This window comes from Xenia sp. Carnegie-2017, unplaced genomic scaffold, assembly GCF_021976095.1.
Source record: "Xenia sp. Carnegie-2017 unplaced genomic scaffold, XeniaSp_v1 HiC_scaffold_23, whole genome shotgun sequence".
NCBI classification, from domain to species: Eukaryota; Metazoa; Cnidaria; class Anthozoa; order Malacalcyonacea; family Xeniidae; genus Xenia; species Xenia sp. Carnegie-2017.
In genome coordinates, this window is record NW_025813486.1 from 20949372 (window position 1) to 20972317 (window position 22946).

The 22946-nt window shown below is 37.0% G+C and overlaps 1 protein-coding gene and 1 pseudogene across 1 annotated transcript; both read left to right on the forward strand.

Moving 5' to 3' along the window:
- The first annotated feature begins 211 nt into the window (after positions 1 to 211).
- Positions 212 to 20208, forward strand: LOC124449334 (annotated as a pseudogene).
- On the forward strand, positions 20152 to 21005 carry LOC124449335 (actin, cytoskeletal 4-like). Its single transcript, XM_047000266.1, is given in 6 exon segments — positions 20152 to 20161; positions 20496 to 20543; positions 20546 to 20662; positions 20665 to 20775; positions 20778 to 20910; positions 20912 to 21005. Coding segments are annotated over 6 exon segments (513 nt in total).
- The last annotated feature ends 1941 nt before the right edge of the window (positions 21006 to 22946 follow it).

Below are 22946 nucleotides of genomic sequence, written 5' to 3' on the forward strand. Positions count from 1 at the left end.
TTTAAAATGTGAAATTTTGATGATTGAACACATAATTGAACAACACACTCCTCGTTTATTTTAGTGGCGAGCATGCGCTGTGGTGATAACACTAACATTCGACAGTCAATGATAACATAATAATAACAAACATGTGACAGTCGTATGACTAAGATGTGAAATGACCATTATGACCTCTCACCTTCTCAGAAAATGATTTCATCACCAAGCATTCACGAAATCTGCCAACCAATCAAATCAAGTTTTTTTTCACCACTATAAACAATCATCAATTCAAACAACCAATCACTTTCAAGGCACATGGTGAACATGATACCTCACGATGGTATACTTAGGCACATGACTGGATGCTTATGTGAAAATGTTGCTGCGGCAATCCTATAAGTCTATATATGACATACGACCATACATAACATCGAAGCAGGATCGAACGCGTTGGAAAACCAAATTTGCAACTTTGTTCGTTTTTAGTCCCTACCAACAACAGACGCAATCTGGTGAGCGTTTTTGGGCATTTTGAGTAAATAGAAGAATTATTTATATTTGTATCGATTCATTGACATTGAAGTTGCTAGCAGTTTGTGATACGAATTTTGTACAACACTAGCATCCGTCAACCGGCATTAGAGTCTTACAGAGTTTCTCGCTGTCAAATCACAAAAAAACTTATAAGTATATGAAAAGTCTTAATTATGATGCAATCGGGTCAGATGTATAGCAAGCTACGTTAATTCGTGATTTAAAAACAGCAAATTTTCTGACTCCTGACTCATGAGTGTTAGCAAAGTGTCTCGACAAAGATGGTGGAGTTTTTTTTTTAAGTAAATGGTACTTTAACTCCTTTTTTAGATCCTACAAGTGGATGGTTTTGCATTCTTGAGTTCTTTCGAAAATTTAAGATTTATTTAAAAGGTACCAGTTAAAAAACTTGCTGGGAGAATGTCAAAATTGAAACAACTTGGTCTGCTGATATGGAAGAACTTCAAGCTTCGTAGAAAACATCCGATTGGAACCATTTTTCAAATAGGGTTACCAATCTCTATGTCATTCATACTCCTGGCTTGGCGATTGTTCACTGCCAAAGATTGCCCAGCCTTGGTTTGGAATGAATTCAATGTAACCTCTCCACCACCTGTACTCAGAAGATCATTCTCTATAGGCTTGTCTGCAAATAATGCTTCTCAACTCTCCCATGAGCTTTTCAACAACCTTACATTTTATCTTAATGAGCATGCTTATCCGGATCAAAACATCACCTTGCAAATATTTCCAAATGAGGATGACATGGTTAATGAAATAATGAGCTCCTCTGAAGGCAACTCTACCAAATGCATTGGAGGTATATACTTTACTCGTCTCCCATCAAAACAGGCCAATTTCATCAACTACAAGCTGCGATTCATTAGCCAAAAGGAAGACAACTCTGGCCTTGGCAAGAATGGCCATGGCTGGTTGACAAAGTATGTTTTCCCGAGGTTGCAAAATCCTGAACCCAGAAATAAAGATGATTCCCATGGAGGCAGTCCAGACTTATATAGAACTGCTTTCTTGTTTACCCAACATGCAGTAGATCGAGCTATTATTGGACAGTTTGCTGCTCAAGATCAAACATCAGTTCGCATGGAAAAATTTCCATTCCAAAACTATGGAAAGGATCCCTTCATTTCGATTATTAAAAATTACATCCCATGCCTCATATTTATTGCTTTTTTTTATACTGCACTTGTGACTGTGCGTAGTATTGTATATGAGAAGGAACAACAGCTAAAGGTAAGTTGTAATTTATCTCATTTGCTGAGATCTTTTTATTTCAAAGCCTGCATCAGAGTCAGAGAAATAACTTTTTTGGATAATTAAATTCTTATTAAGATCATTTTGCAGTATATATGATGGATGAAAAATTTTATCTTCCTGGAAGAGAGAAATTTTATCTACCATTTAAATGTTTTCATTGATTGTTCACTCCAAAAATGTTGTCAAACTGAGCACTATTTCGACATTTTGAATTAATTTGTAGTTCAGTTTTTTGAGAAGATTTGCTACTAAAGCTTTATTCAATTCAATAAAAGCTATATCATTAATTGATGTGTTCTAATAAACTAATTAAGTTAGGTATTTCATGTTTTTAGGAAACTTTAAAAATCATCGGCGTCAATAATTGGCTTCATTGGGTGGCGTGGTTTATTCAAAGTTTTCTTTTTTGTCTCGTTGCAGTTGTCATAATGACGCTTCTTTTCACGATAAAATTTAACAGTAATGGGAGTGTTATCGACAAAACAGCACCCACAATATTTTTCATCTATCTTTTGCTTTATATTACCTCTGGTATTATGTTTTGTTTCTTCGTAAGCGTTTTTTTCTCCAAAGCGAGCTCCGCTGCCAAAGTTTGTGGTTTTATTTGGAGTATTTCCTTCTTACCATTCGTCTTCATATCGATAGACTACGAAAAAATGTCGTTCACTCTCAAAGCAATTGCATGCCTCATACCAAATCTTGGCATGTCTTTTGGAGCGATTGTCATCGGCAAGTTTGAAGGTAAGTTAAAACGTTGATGGACTGTGTGTGTTGAACCGCTTTCGTTTTAAATTACTTTCATCTGAAAAGGGATGTTCTTCATGCTCATATAAGTTCATTAAGCCCGAGGTTTAAGGTTTGTGACCACAGCGTTAACAAAAGTTTACGAACAATGAGAGGATTTCTGAATACAGGGTGTACAAAGAATGCCTATAGAAATTGACGACTTATTGTGATGATTTCATGACTATGTTACTGATGCAAAGAGATTCTAACTTGTCTGCTTCATGCATGTTTTACATGTCTTTGATGCTATCACGAAAGCTTTTCTTCTCCTGGGAACTTAAAGCCTTGTTCACACGAGTAAAATAAGAATAAGCACAAGCGTAGACAAAAGACAAAACAAAGATAATTAACGAAGCATGTGATATAAGCATGGACATAAGCGCAAGCATAAGGAAAATATTCAAGCATAAGCTAAAAGAAGAACTAAAAAAAGATTTAAAGAAAATCCCATGATGTCTTCGTCTTTATAAGCCTCTAGAGCAATAGAAACAAAAGCCTTGACGCTCGTGCTTATTTCACTCGTGTGAACCAGGCTTAACATTTAACAAAACTTCAAACCGCAAAATATATACAGCAATGCACCTTTAGGATGCTAGCATACTCATCAGCCATTGAAATTTCACAATAGATTGATTTCTTAAGGTGTTCTTTTTGTGATACACCCTGTATAGTGTCACTTTTCTCGTGACACCTATATTCGTCGTTTTCACTCATTGCCAAAGAATCAACTTGAGGATGAATGAAGGTGCCGTAATGGTGTACCAAACAAAGAACTTTGTTCGAGTTCTTTACAATTGGGACTCTAGCATGACAGCTATGACGCCAGGTGAAACGATTCTTCGGCGTCCCCGCTGAACACTTGGTTGGCGGGCTTTATTCATATAACTTTAAAAAAAGAATTGATTTCATAGGAATACAATTTGACAAAAAATGCCTTTATGAATATTACACCCTCCCCCTCCCCATAAATATTTAGCTTGACTCCACTGTCCAGCGTTCATGTAGTTTTTAGGCCGACATTGAAAACTTCCAATTTTTTTTCTAAATTTACGTTTGCCTATTAACGAAAATACTAATCCCGCCCATGAAGGTCAATCCTGCGATAATTGAGGTGACCATATTCATATATTATTTTATGCCAGGCTGATTTCTTTTGAAATTGAAATTGTTTTAAAAGAACTTAGCCTGACATAGCAGAATATATGAATAAGGTCCCCCTTCCCCCCTCAATTAACACAGGATTGACACCAATGATCCTGCAAAAACGTTTTTTACATTCTAGGATCCGGTCGCGGCGTTCAATGGGATAACCTTTTTCGTGGAGTTGATGTGGACGACACGTTCTCTCTCGGGACTGTGTTCATCATGATGATTACTAGTTGTGCCATATATGGTATGCTTACATGGTATATTGAAAATGTGTTCCCAGGACAGTATGGTACTTCAAAACCTTTTTACTTCCCATTCACTAAAAGCTACTGGTGTGGAAGCTTTGAAAAGGTAACTTGAAATTTCGCTTAGCAACAGTCATAAATACAGATGTTGATTGTGTAGGTTAGTGCCGTCCTGAGAAGGGCCTTGGTGTTAGTGTCGTGGCATCGCTTTAACAATCTTCCCGGGCTTAAACTATTCGCCTTAACCCTTCGATGCATGAATTTTTTCCCCGACCGAGCTCCAACGTGCTCGGTGATTGTTACTCTGACGCGACGCTATGCAACAAAGGGTTAGTTCGACAAGTGGATTGTACCCCTCACCAGACTGTATTTTGTTGTTCGTGTTGTGCATTTCGGTGCATAAGTTTCACGAAGACTTTGCTGCACGTACACAGCACGTACGCCACTGTTTCTTGTACCGTTAATCCTTCGTTGCATGAACTTTTTTCGCCGACCGAGTTCCAACGTGCTTCGTGATTGCTGTCCTAAAGGAACGCCATGCAGCAAAGCGTTAATTGTAATAATTTGTTATTGACCTCATTGTAAAGATTGTCATAATATTAGAAATCGTATGTGCTGTTTTGCTTACGCTGTCAGAACGGTCATGTTGGGCTGCTGGAGTGTGAAATATCTTCCACGACTAGCAAAACATCTGAGCATGCGCATTTTAATAACTGTTGGAAGTTTCTGATGATTAATTTATCAATAGAAGAAATTCAAGTCAGGTCAAATTTTTTTTTAATGCGTAAGTTTAGTGACTGCTTGCTGAATGCTGCTTAAAAAGTATTATAGGTTTTGGTACATTATATTTGGAGTGATTTGTGTAAAATATCTTTCTGCCGCAGGTATCAAACGATGATGAAACTTTGCCATTATTAAGAAATGCGGAAAATTTCGAAACATCGAATAAGTTCGAAAGAGCTCCTCAAGGTCTGGATGTGGGATTGACATCAAAATTTAGTGAAAATCTATGACGGAGCAAAAGGTAGATGACCTGGACGGATTTACAGGGGTGTAGGGAGTGCAAGCCCACCAGGCATCAGATTTCACGCCCCTAAATAAATTGTTCACCTCTCCAAGAAACATTTTAATCCCCCAATTTTTAGCAAAACAAATCCCTAGTACAGTTGAACTGAGTTTTTTGGGCAATGTTTCAACTTTCTACACTACCTTTGGTTGTTGCACTACCAGACTGCCCTAAATTTGAAACGCTAACATTGTCTTACATCACTTCCTTAACAGCTCGTCTCCCTAAAGTTTTTAGCCCCCCCCCCCGTTTGAAATATGAAAATCTGTCTATGAGAAGACCTCGTTAATCTTAACAGATTTTACTTATGACGTCAAGATCTATGACAGAGAAACAAATAGATGAACTCACGAATCTTACAGTATAGAAGCAACTTATGACGTCAACTTGTATGACTGGGGCTCACTGAGCAACAGGTAGATGACGTCACAAATCGTACCACACAGTACAGAAGCCAATTATGACGATAAGATTTGCTATAGTGAAACAGGTACAAACCTCACGAACTCACAAATCTTACAAGACCAAACGGAGCCATTTATGACGTCATGATTTATGACGGAGCAACCGGTAATGACATCACAAATCTTACTACACAGTACAGAAACTATTATGACGATAGGATTTGCTACAGTGAAACAGGTAGAAACCTCACGAACTCACAAATCTTACAAGACCAAACGGGAGCCATTTATGACGTCATGATTTATGACGGAGCAACCGGTAGATGACATCACAAATCTTACTACACAGTACAGAAGCCAATTATGACGATAAGATTTGCTACAGCGAAACAGGTACAAACCTCAAGACCTCACAAATCTTACAAGACCATCCAGGAGCAATTTATGACGTCATGATTTATGACGGAGCAATTCTTATCAGACTTTGCCGAGGTTAACTACGGCTTCAAGTTACGATATTATACTTTCGTGTGTTATGCAGGTAAAAAAGTCGCTGTGGACGATGTTTCACTAAAGATGTACGAGGGACAAATTACGGTTCTTCTTGGTCATAACGGAGCTGGTAAAAGTAGTTTGATGTCTGTCCTTACCGGTTTTTATTCTCCGAGTAAGGGAACTGCCGTTGTCAATGGTTACGACATTAGAACAAGCATGGATGGCGTACGGTCAAGTTTAGGTCAGTGAAGAAAGTAACGAAATGTTTTTAAAACAACTAGAAACGTTTATGACTGTTAGGTGCAATGGTTTCCAGCCTCCAAAGCCCAAATATACATACATAATACAACCAAACTTGGGAGCTGGCACTCGAAAGACAAACTACAATTTTACAATGTGAATGACTGAGAAAATAACTACATTTAACTTCTGAATAAAGAGTATAGTTCAACTAGCTACTTACAGTTCGACTAGTATGTAACTTTATAAATAAAGAGTAAGTTCAACTAGCTACTTACAGTTCCATATGTAACCATAAAAAGAGTATGAACTAGCTACTCACAGTTCGACTAGTATGTAACGTCTATAAATAAAGAGTATAGTTCAACTAGCTACTTACAGTTCGACTAGTATGTAACTTCTATAAATAAAGAGTATAGTTCAACTAGCTACTTACAGTTCGACTAGTTTGTAACTTCTATAAATAAAGAGTATAGTTCAGCTAGCTATTTACAGTTCGACTGGTATAAAACTTAAACTGAATGTATTTTAAGAACATCGTGTTATTATCATATTTAGAATCGATATTAATTAGCATTTGATTAAACTGTTCAATCCCATACACTATTGGGATATTTCTAAATCGCTCGGTCCGTTATCACTAAGTTAAAGAAACTCCATGTCTAGAGACATGGTCGTTTTTATTTTCACGACCCAACTGTCTTCCATTGTAATAGTTAATCGTCTATTTCATTTTTACTATTTTCAAAAGGATTATGTCCACAACATGACGTTTTGTACGATCGACTGACTGTTAAGGGCATTTGTGGTTCTTCGGAAAACTGAAGGGTCTGTCTAGTCATGAAATCGATAGCGAAGTGGAAAAAATGATGGAGTCCATCAAACTCGCGGATAAAGCTAACGTTCAAACAAGATATTTGTCTGGCGGGATGAAACGCAAGCTATCTTTAGGAGTAGCGCTGATTGGAAAAACGAAGGTAGATATTATCACGCACATCACGTGCAGTTGTTTTATTACTAAAATCAACATCTGAACATCACTGTGATATAGACTGAAGTATTTTGGACTAAAGTTTCAACGTCAAATCACTTCAATTGAAGACACTAGACTGAAGTATATAAGAACTGAAGTTTCAACATCAGATCACTCCTTATGAAGACACAAGACTGTAGTATATAAGAACTAAAGTTTCAATATCAAATCACTTCAATTGAAGACATTAGACTGGGTATATAAGAACTGAAGTTTCAACATCAAATCACCCTTATGAAGACACAAGACTGTAGTATATAAGAACTAAAGTTTCAACATTAAATCACTAATTGAAGACACTAGACTGAAGTATATAAGAACTGAAGTTTCAACATCAGATCACTCCTTATGAAGACACAAGACTGTAGTATATAAGAACTAAAGTTTCAATATCAAATCACTTCAATTGAAGACATTAGACTAGTATATAAGAACTGAAGTTTCAACATCAAATCACTCCTTATGAAGACACAAGACTGGAGTATATAGGACTAAAGGTTTACACATCATTTCCTGATGAGAACTCTAGACTTAAGTCTGTAAAACTCAAGATCTGTTCTGCTTAGGCATAAATCTGTTTTAAAGTCTTCTTAGAAGATATGCTTTTAATTACCAAGTTAAATTATTCACAACTCACTTCCTCAAGGTGTTAATGCTTGATGAACCTACTTCCGGTATGGATCCATCTGCCCGCAGGTTTACTTGGGAACTGCTTCAGGAGTATCGTGATGGACGAACGATCTTGCTGACGACACATTTCATGGACGAGCCGACGTTTTAGGAGACCGCATTGCGATAATGGCCGAGGGCAAAATCCGTTGTTGTGGTAGTTCATTGTTTTTGAAAAACCATTATAACGTGGGCTATAATATAGTGATGGTCAAAGAACCAGAATGTAAAGAACACAAAATTGACGAACTAGTTAAAGCGTATGTCCCGAATGGCCAATTGAAAAGTCGCGCTGGTACGTTTAGATGCACTTCTCTAGGAGACTTTGTAGGGTTGAGCCTGCAGACATGAGCCAGCAGCTAGCTGCCGGATACGATAGAGTGACGAGCGTTGAATGGTTTTAGCAAGTGGAAACAACGCAAAATTTATTATTTGACAAATTCATATGAACGTTTTCGTATTGAAAAAAGAATTGCCCAACATAAAATTCGAATTAAAGTGATTTTTGAAAAGAGAGAATATTTTATTGGTAGTTACGTTTCTTCTATACACAAGACATCATCAGACTATTAATTAAGTTTCACTTCGTGACGTAGATGTTTGTCTTAATCTGTAGAAAACAATTGATTTCAAAGACTCTCGAGATATACAATACATGTATACATAAATTTTATTTCAGAAGAATGAAACCCGTCAGCTCGAACTAGGCTGTCATTTGTTGAGAAGGCATTGTATTTTTACCAACTTTATCATATTTTATCAGTATGAAGTTTAAATAATATACATTTCTTTTGTTGTAAGTGTTTTTCGATGTAGTGTTTAGCCAGTAGTCCTTTGTATTACTTACTTTTTTTTACCTACGTTAGGCGCTGAACTGTCCTACATCTTGCCTCGGGAATCTTCGCGGAATTTTTCCACGTTGTTCTCAGAATTGGAGACTCGACGAAAGGAGCTGGGAATTGCTAGTTATGGCGCTTCAATGACAACCATGGAAGAAGTTTTTATAAAAGTGGCAACGGAATGTGACAACACGTTAAATGATAGACTCAAAGGTAAGCTGTGGTAAAAGTGGTAAGTGTTAATTTCCTGGGATAAATGAAAGTAAGGGATTGTGATGGGACAGTAGATGATAGACGAGAAATATGGTAAAAGTGGTAATTGTTGATTGACTGTGATATCAATGAAAGTAAAGATTGCGATGAGGTTTTAGATGATAGAATTGAGAAGCTGTTGTAAAAGTTGTAATTGTTGATTGATTAATATGATAAAATAAGTGGACGAGGTTTTAGATGATAGACTCAAGAGTATGCTGTGGTAAAATTGGTAATTGTTGATTGATTGGGATATCAATGAAAGTAAAGGGTTGCGACGAGGTTTTAGATGATAGACTCGAGAGTAAGCTGTGGTAAAGTGGTTTTTGATTGATTGGGATATCAATGAAAGTAAAGGGTTGCGACGAGGTTTTAGATGATAGACTTGAGAGTAAGCTGTTGTAAAAGTGGTAATATTTTAATGTTTAGCAATGACTCATTTCTAGAAAATACTGATTTGTGGTTTTGATTTGACCAACACTGAGTAGTTGTTTTTTTGTTCATGGTGTTTCAAGAAACTTTTCTTTGTACGTCATCTAGCGGATGCAATAAACGCTTCAGTAAGTACAGTGAATGATGAAGACATTATATGGACGCAACAACAGCATGATGCCAATAACAAACACAACAAAGCCACAGTTAAACTACGGAATAACCTTGTTTCTGCAGAGGTGGTGTGCTATGTTCAAGAAACGCTTTCGTCATTCGCGTCGAGATAAGATAGCTATAATTTGTCAGCTTCTCGTGCCTCTTATTTTCACAATGCTTGCTCTAATTGCCGCTGGCACGATACCTAAGCCCGAGTACTATCCTCCCAGAATTTTGACGACAGCTATGTTTCATGATAACCACTCAATTGTTGGAAGCCCGAACAGGTAGATATATTGAACTTAAATATAACTGGACGGCTACCCGCCAAAATTTGAAGCCAGCAATTAAACTAGTTCCCATCTTTCCACGCACAGCCCTGAGAAACAGGCATGTTAATGTATAAAAAGTAGCTTTCCAGTTGTATATTTAATCAAATGGAATCACATTTACATATTATTTCCTGCTAAATTCAGGTAAAATATGCTTGTGACTTGTTCGATTCAAATTCTTGGAACTGTTCGAATTTGTAAATCAGAGCCGTTCCATTTTATTTGGTTAAATTGTTTAGATTTTAAGAACGAAATGTTCGAATTTTCTTATGGTAAACTACTTAACGTGGTTCATCACAGGGTTTTAAAAAAGGAGACTTAGAAATTAACGTACTATTTTAATTTCAATGCCCAATCACTGTGTTAAACCCTCTTTAGGATGAGTAAATATAATCAGTGACGTGCTTTTGTTTCATGTTTTTGTTACAAGAACAAAACCGTTTCCGTTTTCTGGGCAGCAAAACTAAACTTCTCGCTGTAAAACAAGCTGAATTTAGCGCGCCCGGATTTACAATCCCGATCAGACATTAAAATTTGATGTAAGTGTAAATAAATCTTTTTCAGGGAGATAAATGATCTGGTTAAAATGTACACACACTCGGCAAGCTCGTACACTAAGTTTGTTGATATCGACAAAGATAGTGTTTTCCGTGATGGGAATATGACCAAATATTTGCTTGAAAAAGCCAAAGGAAGAAACATTGTATACTTCAACAGACATTATCTGGTTGCAGCGACATTTACTGAAGCAAATAAAAAAGGTATTGCTTGCTAGTGTAGCTACATTGTTTTCACTTCCTGTGTGTGACTATGATGGGGAATAGTTCTAATCAATATCTGTCAATTTATGCTTTTAATGAGTTCAAAATGTTGTAATGGGATCAAGAAAGACTTGTCGATCGAGGAAAGGTCTGTAGAAAGAAAGTATCAAGGAAGTTTATGTAGATCGAGGAAGAATTTTTAGATCAGGAAGATTTATCTGTAGATGAACGAAAATCTGTAGATCAAGAAGATTTTTAATCAAGAAGGATCTGTAGATGAAGGAAGGATCTGTAGATTAAGGAAGGATCTGTAAATTAAGAAAGGATCTGTAGATGAAGAAGGATCTGTAGATGAAGGAAGGATCTGTAGATCAAGGATTTATCTGATGAACGAAAATCTGTAGATCAAGAAGATTTTAATCAAAGAAGGATCTGTAGATGAAGGAAGGATCTGTAGATGAAGGAAGGATCTGTAGATAAAGGAAGGATCTGTAGATGAAGGAAGGATTTATAGATGAAGGAAGGATCTGTAGATGAAGAAGAGATCAAGAAAGGATCTGTAGATGAAGAAACGTGCTGTAGATCAATAGAAAAGATAAATATGAGGTAGATCACAGAATCTTGGCTAATTTAAGGTAATTTATGTGTGTTCTTATTTAGCAATAGCCAAGGCTTGGTTCAACGATCAAGCTTATCATGCGATAGCGGTGGCACTGAGTGCAGTAGACAACGCCATTTTGAAAAACAGTTCCGGGAATAAAAACAAATTAATTACAGTGACAAATCATCCTTTGCCGAGAACTACGGAGCAAATATATGAGTATGTTATTTTTTGCTTTCGAGCTTTTCCCAAACTTTCACAACAAACGTTCCTATAACTATATAGGGACAAGTAAATGTATTTTGTAATTCCTTAATGAATAGCGTTTTAATAAAACATTATTCACTGTTCAATTTCTATCGAAAACAACGCAATCTGAGATAAAAAACAACGATTTTTGAGCATTTAACCAATCAGCGCCCGTGTTTTTATGTAATTAGGTATTGTTTTTTAGTCTCTCAAATTTCTATTGAAATTTATTTGTATGTATTATGAATTGATTTATATTAAACGTACATTCTGTGTCCCATGTGCAGGAGTCACCATTGCACTGTTGTTATAATGTATACAGCTTGTATAATAATGTGCCCTCCCGGCTATCACCATAGTGCAATGGTGACTCCTTAACTTAGGACACAGGATGTACGGTGTATGTATATATATATATGTTTTGTATCCAGGCATATTTGTATATGTATGAGAGACTGATTTATTCCTGACATACGACTGTGTTCACTTCAAGGCAAGGATCGCTGAGCATATTTTTATTAGGAGGCGGGATTATCGACTGCCAAAGTTAGGTGAAAGTGTGAAAGAAGGGATTTGGGGGGGCAACAGCCCCAGTTCCCTGCTCCGCTTTCTCTGAAGTGATCTACAAATGATCAATATAAGGCAAAAGGTCTAATCAATAGTAGGATGCAATAGCCCCTAGTCTCCTGCTCCACTTTCTTTAAAGTGATCTGCCAACGATCAATAGTTGCTAAGGCAACAAGGTCTAATTCATTAACTTTCATTTTCCAGCAACAATGTTGGTCTTAATATAGCTGCTTTTCTGCTGTTTGGCATGGCGTCCCTTGCTTCATATTCTGTCTTGTTTGTCGTCCAGGAGCGAACAAACGATGCAAAACATGTGCAGTTCGTTAGCGGTGTTGATCCCATTAGCTACTGGACTGCTTCGTGGTTGTGGGACATGGTGAAGTTTACACTTCCTTGTATCGGCGTTGTTATTTTGTTTGCATGTTTTAAAGTTCCTGCGTACACAGGTAGGTCGAATTTCCCAAGCTATGACGTAGCCAGCATGCTTACTTGGTCATGTTATGTAGATTTTTATGTACTCTTTGTAAGAACAGTAAATAATGTTCTAAAATCTACATAGCACAACTGAAAATTGCAGGTTGGATTTCTCATTGTCGTCATGGTCACCAAAACGATTCTCTTGCCTTTGGCGACAAAACCCGAAAAATTTGGATTATTTGAAACGCCGAATTTGATTCCGCGTTGTCAATTATTTTGCAACAAAACGTCATTTGCCTGATCTTTTAGCCAATCCGAACGTTGTGATCCAATAAAGTTATTTTACAAAATGCTCGAGGATTACTGGTAGTTGTCGAAATACTTGTTTGTAAGGAGAATGAACTTGACCCAAACCCCTAATCTCTCGGCCAACCAACCAACTTTAAACAATTCCAATAGTTTTTGATGACAAAGTCACGTGAAGGTTACGATGTTGAGTCTGGTATGCGACTGTGAGCCTGTGATAGCAACATACCTTAATACTTAGAATACGATCTTTTACAGCAGTATGTTTAGCAGTGGAGTTAGCTCACAGCACTTATATTTGTCTTTTTAAACACATTTTTCACTTGAAAGTTCGTGGAAACACAGAATTGCATGTCAAACGTCACATTAAGCTCTCGGTCAACCCTTAAAAATTTCCAACAATTCCGTTGAAGTTAGCAACGTTCGGTTTGGGTGAATTTTTCCATTTCTCAACAACTGATTTTAATTCATTGCAGAAGGCTATCGTCTTGGAATAGTTTTTCTCGTTTTGATGCTTTATGGTTCAGCCATCATCCCGTTTATGTATCTCTTCTCGTTTCTCTTCAAAACGGCGTCGAAAGCTTTCATTATATTGATGTTGTTGAATTTTGTAACTGGTCCTGTCGCCTTGCTTGTTGTGTTCATCATTCAGAGTCTTGACTACCATCACACTGTTGATGTCCTTAACTGAACTTTATTGCTACTCCCCAACTTTTGCCTCGGACAATCGTTCTCCAATATTTTTGAGAATTATAACCGTATCAGACTTTACAATATGTGCATAAAAATGCGCCAGTGATGTGCATGTCTCTGAAAGCGAGGATTCAGACGAATTATTTGGCTTTGAAAATCCTGGAATTGGTCGATTTCTCTTGGTGTTACCACTTGAAGGAATCTTCTTCATGCTTATTATTCTGTTGATCGACTTCAACGCTATTCGGTCGTTGCGAAGTTCCATTAGATCGGTGTACGTCGATCCGTTTGACAGCATGCATCCAAACGATGAAACGGAAGATTCCGACGTGATGGCGGAAAACGACGAGTACTCAACGACGAAGTGAACGAAGACGTGCTTGTAGTGAAGGATCTTACGAAAATATTTAAAGTTCCAGGTAGAGAATTTCGACTTGCTGTGTTTTAATAGCTTTCTTTGTAGATGTGTTGAAAAGAAAGCCTTCTTTATCAGTCGAAATCATGTCAAAAATTTTCGCTTTTAACACAATATTTTAGATGGTCGCCATGAGCTCGTTGTGCTTTATTGAAAATATAACTTAACAATTTTTTACCACTAGAAAAGTCTTCACATACGAAACGGGCTTTTAAAGTGTCTATGAAACTATGAAATTTTGCTGTTTAAATAATGGTTTTGTTGAAATAAAACGTTTAAAATGTCAGTACTTTCTTAAACAGTTTATGTTATATCTATGACATCTTTTTCATTCTCAAGACACGAGGAACCTGTAATGGCCGATTTTATAACCAGCTGTTGTCGCGTTGCATAATGAGAACTTAAATTATAATGTATATTTACGTAATTTGCATCAGTAAATTATTAAATGTATATTACTGATGTGTTTGTTAAGATGGGCAGAGTGCTCTTCGTAGTGACATGTTGTCTGTACAAAACTCTCTCCAACCGTTGTACTTTCATAATCTGGAGAATGAAACGAGATTAGTCTTGAATATATACAAAACTCTCATTATCTGGAGAACGAAACGAGATTTTCATGAAGACTTTTTTAGAAAGTTCACTGTCGTTTTAAACTTCTATTCAATAAAATCTAAAAGAACAAAGCTCCTGCTTTATAAACACCTTATTTTTTCCTAAAAGGTCGTCGAACATTTACTGCAGTGGATCACATCAGCTTGGGAATACCTTTAGGTGAATGCTTCGGTCTCCTGGGAGTCAATGGCGCGGGAAAAACTACAACGTTTAAAATGTTAACAGGGGATGTGATTCCAACTTCGGGTACCGCCGTCCTTGACTCGTGGGATATTCAGACTAATTTAAGTCGGGTATGTTTTTATTGTTGTAATAATCAGTAGCGTAGCCAGCCTGCAGATTTACTTCCGCTCTGTAAATTTTTAAAGATTATCATTATTCATGTCTTTAGAAATCTATTTTCCTCGCTGTCAGTAAATCCAAAAATATTGGGAAAGCGGAAGAGAAATGTCGGACTGGCTACGTTACTGTATATGATCTGTTCGACATTTCCCGCTTTAACTTAAATTGAAGAATCATGTAAAGACCATTGAACCAAATTTACAACTGGATGGGTACTTTACGTTCCGTTATATATTTAATTCAATTATAAATATATATGTAAACATGCTAGCCTTGAGGCGCTTTGATGCTCTGAACTATTTGTGCGGAAAAGTGCAGCGCGGGACGACATGCGCGAATAAAAAATGGGAAAATTGTAACGCATGTAACAGCCACGGTAACCCACGACGCCCACACACGCCACGTGACATTCAATTTATTAATCATCAAATAATTCAAAGCGCTGGCTACGAGGCTGATCCGACATCAAGATTTCAAAGCAGTAATTCATCCTTAAGGAGACGTAAACGCAATTTAAAGGAATTTCGTGGTTGGAATTTAGGATGTAAATTAAATAAAATTCGTAGTTTTGTTAGTTTAGCCAAAGGTAATCAAACTAGTCATTATTACGTCACTGCGGAAAAAGTTGAACAGGAAATGGTATGCATGCAGCCATTGAAGAGGCTGTTATGCAAATTACAGGTTTGCAGATTTTTCAACACCGTGTATACCATTGAAATGTTGTTCAGAAAGAAAACATACTGTGGTATGTTACTACTCCCCTGTGACTAAACAACAACACAATTTTTGTCCTTTTGCATGACATCTACATTGTAAATATAAGGAAAATCTTCGTTGAAATCACCCAACTTGGCGGGGTCATGATGGGAACGCATGCCAGGAACAAGCAAATATTTTGACCGCGCCGATGTTATTTTCTAGTGGTAAATTTCTGTTGCAATATTTAGTGTTGACGTTGCAATGTCTGTAATATTTCTGTTGCAATGTTTAGTGTTGCTTTTGCGAAATGGAGCTTCGCATATAATTGTTCAATAATATTACGACGCAAAACAAGTTGTAACCAGCCATAAATACAAGCAAGCGAATTACATTTGACGTTCAAAGATCGAGCAACTAACCCTTACTTACATAACAAATAATTTCTTACTTGTTTATAAATGAACTCCCTTTTCAATTGTTGCTTGATGTCGGCCACTTTGTTGGTAATCGGTCAAATATATTTCAGTTCCTCTGCAGAACAAACTTGTAAAATATAAACGTTTCAATGTCCGTTGTATTGTCGCCATTTTGGTTCTTCTCCAACGAAACCACATTCTTTAGCGAAACACAGCCTCAGCACAGTATGAGGAATATATCGAAGATAACTTCATTGACATTTTTGTGCCACCCGTATTATTACCACAGTGTAGTGACTCAACAGGATGTTTCGAAAAACTGTTCGTCTTTGAAATCAGCCGACGTTCAGACTTTGCATGATTCAGCAGTAATTGATCCCTAAAGACCTGTAAACGCAATTGAAGACAATAATACATACGAATCGCGGCTACTGTTCGTTGCAAATTTCAAGCATGAAATTTATTTCAATTCCGTTACGCTTTAGTTGCGGATCAATTACTCCTGAAACAGGCAAAGTGGAAACGTCGGCTAGTTTCAACTGTGTAGAGAAAGAACCTTCTTTATGTTCGTTATTCTGTAGCCACACGAAAACAAACAATACCATTTGGCTGCGCAACTTGGTGCTGTATATTTAGTACCTACTGTGGTCAACCATCTATAATTGGGGGGGGGAGAGAGTATTGATATATGAATATATGATTATGACCCTCCCCCCCAGAAAGCCCCATTTGTCGATTTTTTTTACGTTTGCAACATTGCGTCAACAACAAATACTTCAATCGGGAAAGTTGCCTTTGTACGCGTTATTTTCATGAGTCAATATGTTTGGATAACCTGATGCAAACGCGAGCATCGACCAATCAGAGCACGCAATATACATGTTATTTTGTAAATGAAAATTATAATTTTAAATGTAAATTATGTTGTTTACCAAGGTTCGTCAACGAACAGGCTATTGTCCACAATTTGATGCTTTGATCGATTTATTGACGGGACGGGAGATGTTACAAATGTATGCTGCACTTCGTGGAGTCCCCAGTCATGAGATCAATCCATTGATTGAAGATTTAATGAGATCAGTGTTGCTAACGGAACACGCTGATAAGTTAACTAAACATACAGGTATAATAGAAGAAAACGTCGTCTACTTTTAAATAGAATGCTGTACTATAAATGCTCACCCGAGGTTTTGCCATTTATATATTCATTTTGGTTTATTTGACTTTAAACCTGAGTATTTATATACTTCTGTGTAGTTTCTTCATGAGGAGTGATCTGTTGTGCAACTTTAGTCCTTATACTCCAGTCTTGTGTCTTTATCTGAGTAATGATGTTGAAACTTTAGTCCTTATATACTCCAGTTTTGTGTCTTCATCTGAGTGATTTTTGTGAAATTATGCATTTCTTACAGTGGTGGAAACTCTATGTACTCTTGTGTAGTTTCATGAGGAGTGATCTGATGTTAAATTTAGTCTTATATACTCCAGTCTAGTGTCTTCATCAGGAGTGATCTGATGTTGAAACTTTAGTTCTTATATACTCCAGTCTTGTGTCTTTATCTGGAGTGATCTGATGTTGAAACTTCAGTTCTTAATTACTCCAGTCTAATGTCTTCGTCAGGAGGATCTGATGTTGAAACTTTGTTCTTATATAATCCAGTCTAATGTCTTCATCAGGATTGATCTGATGTTGAAACTGTAGTCGTTATGTACTCCAGTCTAGTGTCTTTATCAGAACTGATCTGATGTTGAATTTTAATCCTTAAATTCTCCAGTTTAGTGTCTTCATCTGAGTGATCTCATGTTGAAACTTTAATCCTTACATTCTCCAGTTTAGTGTCTTCATCAGGAGTGATCTCATGTTGAAACTTTAATCCTTACATTCTCCAGTTTAGTGTCTTCATCTGGAGTGATCTCATGTTGAAACTTTAATTACATTCTCCAGTTTGGTGTCTTCATCAGGAGTGATCTGATGTTGAAACTTTAATCCTTACATTCTCCAGTTTAGTGTCTTCATCAGGGTGATCTGATGTTGAATTTTTAGTTCTTATATACTCCAGTCTTGTGTCTTTATCTGGAGTGATCTGATGTTGAAACTATAATCTTATATACTCAGTCTTGAGTCTTTATCTGGAGTGATCTGATGTTGAAACTTGAGTTCTTATATACTCCAGTCTAGTGTCTTCATCAGGAGGATCTGATGTTGAAACTGTAGTCGTTATGTACTCCAGTCTAGTGTCTTTATCAGAACTGATCTGATGTTGAAACTTTAATCCTTAAATTCTCCAGTTTAGGTCTTCATCTGAGTGATCTCATGTTGAAACTTTAATCCTTACATTCTCCAGTTTAGTGTCTTCATCTGGAGTGATCTCATGTTGAAACTTTAATCCTTACATTCTCCAGTTTAGTGTCTTCATCAGGAGTGATCTGATGTTGAAACTTTAATCCTTACATTCTCAGTTTAGTGTCTTCATCGGAGTGATCTGATGTTGAATTTTAGTTCTTATATACTCCAGTCTTGTGTCTTTATCTGGAGTGATCGGATGTTGAAACTATAATCTTTATATACTCTAGTCTTGAGTCTTTATCTGGTGTGATCTGATGTTGAAACTTGGTTCATATGCCCAGTCTATTGTCTCAGGAGTGATCTGATGTTGAAACTGTAGTCGTTATGTACCCAGTCTAGTGTCTTTATCAGAACTGATCTGATGTTGAAACTTTAATCCTTACATTCTCCAGTTTAGTGTCTTCATCAGGAGTGATCTCATGTTGAAACTTTAATTCTTACATTCTCCAGTTTAGTGTCTTCATCTGGAGTGATCTCATGTTGAAACTTTAATCCTTACATTCTCCAGTTTGGTGTCTTCATCAGAGTGATCTGATGTTGAAACTTTAATCCTTACATTCTCCAGTTTAGTGCTTCATCAGAGTGATCTGATGTTGAATTTTTAGTTATATACTCCAGTCTTGTGTCTTTATCTGGAGTGATCTGATGTTGAAACTATAATCTTTATATACTCTAGTCTTGAGTCTTTATCTGGAGTGATCTGATGTTGAAACTTGAGTTCTTATATACTCCAGTCTAGTGTCTTCATCAGGAGTGATCTGATGTTGAAACTGTAGTCGTTATGTACTCCAGTCTAGTGTCTTTATCAGAACTGATCTGATGTTGAAACTTTAATCCTTACATTCTCCAGTTTAGTGTCATCATCAGGAGTGATTTTATGTGGAAATTATGCATGTGACGCGTCAAACATCTGCGATCTTTTTATAGCAATCCCAGGCTTCTTAGTTCACGAATACAAAGATTACCTTTTCTTTTTACAGTGGTGGAAACATACGCAAACTAAGTACAGCGATAGCTTTGATTGGCGATCCACTCATAATTTTTCTCGATGAACCAACAACTGGGATGGATCCTGTTGCAAGACGACTGTTTTGGAACACTTTATGTAGAGTCAGAGCCGAAGGTATGAAACTTGTGATGAAGCGGGTTTCCTTCCGGGGGGGGAGATGTGTTGAAGAATGCAATTACATACAGTTGATACCCGCCTAATATGAGCGCCATTTTGGTTATTATTAAAATAATAATCCCTTAGGTCGATGCCTTATGATTGGTAATCACTTTGTACCCACCCTTCAGGTCGATGCCTGATGATTGGTAACCATTTTGTCCCTCCTCTCCCCTAGGTTGATGCCTTATGATTGGTAATCATTTTGTTCCTCTTCCTCTCCTTAGGTCGATGCCTGATGATTACGTCACATAGCATGGAAGAATGCGAGGCGTTGTGTACTCGGTTGGCAATCATGGTCAATGGCAAATTTTGTTGCCTCGGTAGCCCGCAACACCTGAAGAACAAATTCGTTCAAGGATACACTTTGTTGGTAAGCCCTCCAAGTGACACGCCCAGTAATGACACGACCTTGGTAAAAGAATTCGTTGCAGAGACGTTCCCAGGCAGTGAACTTCGAGACGAGCACAATGGCTTGTTGAATTACCACATAGGCGATTCAAAATGGGCTTGGTCTTCCCTGTTTGCGATCTTAGAAGATGCGCACAGCCGTTCTGTTATCGGTAATTATTCTATAAAGCAAACCACACTGGATGAAATATTTTTAAATTTTGCTCTCTCACAGGGAGGCTACGACGATTAGATGGTCGATTAATATTGTCCTACATGGGGCACTGTGACCATTTATTTTGAATTATTACTAAATCTTTTTTATCGTCTTAAGTGATTGTTTTGTTGATTTTAATTTTTCAATCGCGCCTTGTATACGCCACTAAATGTTGCAACACCAAAAGAATTACCCGAATGAAGTAAGCACGACGCATGACCAAGAACCCAGTCTACTAGATATCTGACTCCGCCGAAATTTATAGTTACGAGTGAGGCAAGCCGCCATCTTGAAAGGTGGCAAAATTGACGATATTTACGACTAAAAATCACTCTTCAAACCTTCTTTTCTTGGTACGGAGTCAGCAGGTATCCACGAAACTTGCTTTAACTGCATTATGAAGTGCGATGTAATATAAAGGAGAAGCTATGCTTTGTCGCCTTGGATTTCGAGCAGAAATGCAAACAGCGGCAACGAGCTCAAGTTTAGAAAAATCTTATGAAATACCTGATGGTCAGGTTATTACATTTGGCAATGAGCGATTCAGATGCCCTGAAGCACTCTTCCAACCTTCTTTCTTGGTATGGAGTCTACAGGTATCCATGAAACTTGTTACAATTCAATCATGAAGTGTGATGTTGATATCCGTAAGGATCTTTATGCCAACACTGTCCTCTCTGGTGGTCAACCATGTATTCTGGTATTGCTGACAGAATGCCGAAAGAAATCATTGCCCTTGCCCCTCCCACAATGAAAATTAAGGTTATTGCTCCACCAGAAAGAAAGTACTCTGTCTGGATTGGTGGCTCCATTTTGGCCTCTTTCCACCTTCCAACAGATGTGGATCTCGAAACAAGAATACGACGAATCTGGACCTTCGATGTGCAAGGAAATGCTTCTAGATTGCTTTTGACGTTTAACAGTTAATTAAAAATATATGATAGAGTTGGTTTGTTTTTATTGTTTTTCGAACGCTTTCGTATCAAAGGTCCGCATTAAAAAAAAGGAAAATATTATGGAGTTTGTTGACTAACGTAGCATCAAAGTTGAAATAGATAAAGCCTTTGTTGGTTTTATTTGCCTTCGTTTGTATAAAGACCTGATTTTCATGTTTTTTTATTTATATCTTTAAAGTTATTTGAATTTTAATTTGTGAAATTTTGATGATTGAACATATAATTGAACAACAACAAACTCCTCGTTTATTTTAGTGGCGAGCATGCGCTGTGGTGATAACACTAACATCTGACAGTTATAATCATAATAACATAATAATAACAAACATGTGACAGTCAAATGACTAAGATGTGAAATGACCATTATGACCTCTCACCTTCTCAGAAAATGATTTCATCACCAAGCATTCACGAAATCTGCCAACCAATCAAATCAAGTTTTTTTTCACCACTATAAACAATCATCAATTGAAACAACCAATCACTTTCAAGGCAAAGTGAACATGATACCTCACGATGGTATACTTAGGCACATGACTGGATGCTGATAAGAAAATGTTGCTACGGCAACCCTGTAAGTCTATATATGACATACGACCATACATAACATCGAACACGTTGGAAAGCCAAATGCAACTTTGTTCGTTTTAGTCCTTACAACAAACAAACGCAATCTGGTGAGCGTTTTTGGGCATTATGAGTAAATAGAAGAATTAGTTACATTTTATCGATTCATTGACATTGAAAGTTGCTAGCAGTTTGTATACGAATTTTGTACAAACTAGCATCCGTCAACCGGCAAGGAGGTCTTACAGAGTTTCGCTTTCAAATCACATAAAACCTTATAAGTAAATGAAAAGTCTTAATTATGATGCAATCGGGTAGATGCAGTGGCGTGCGGTCATGCAAGCGTGCGGTGGCGTGCAGTGGCGTGGTCAAAATTTGATGAATCTCTCTGAGCAAAATCAGTTTAAATTTTTCTGTTCTAAACAATGTCAATGTAATCTTTTGTCTAAATTGTCTTTACAGTTGAAATGCTTGCTATTTATACGCGATTTACTGTCGTGGTTTCGGTTTCACTTGCTACACTTGTAAGATGAGTCAAGTGTATTAAATTAAGTGGATTAAATTAATTATTTATTAACCAAGGCAAGCGCGCTTGCCTTCGGCTTCAATTTGAACATTTGCGCATGCGTTAATCTAGATTTGAGGCTTCTTATTCGAGGAATATCGAGACGTAAGCGGCGCTTCTAGGCGCCGCTTGATAGCGATTGTCACAGTCCGTGCGCTCGCAATTTTAAACACATATCAGCGCACGAATATTCGTATATTCAAACAATAATGGACATCCAATTATTCAAAATGCCACAATGTTATCTGTTTATTAAAGATTTAATTTATGTTTAAAAGGTAAAATGTTCTGACTTCAAAGTAGTAGATTTCTAATTTATGTAGTAGAAGATAATATCCTAGCATGTTATACTTTAGCGTTGTTAAGTCTGCGTATGAGCTCTGAAACGCATTTCATGTACCAGAAACGCCAAATTTGATTATTTTATTGATTACAAAGTGTGAGTATTCTATATATCAGAATGTATATTTTTATATATTTTATAATGAATAGATGAGTACGTATGGTTTTGATGGTTTATAAATATATGAGCAGTAAGTTTGATGAGCAATGACATTATGGCATTATGAATTGAATGAATAACGGAGACGATCAACACTGTACGATGGATTATGATTTACCAGGAATCACCGTTATCCCACCATTTGATTGACCGAAACGAGAATCGTCGAAGGCTGTCGTCCCACTCCTGAGTTGCAAGCGACTACATACAACATCCAAGCGAAGTGGTAAAGTCTTTATTCGAAGTTTTCAGACGTCAAATTAC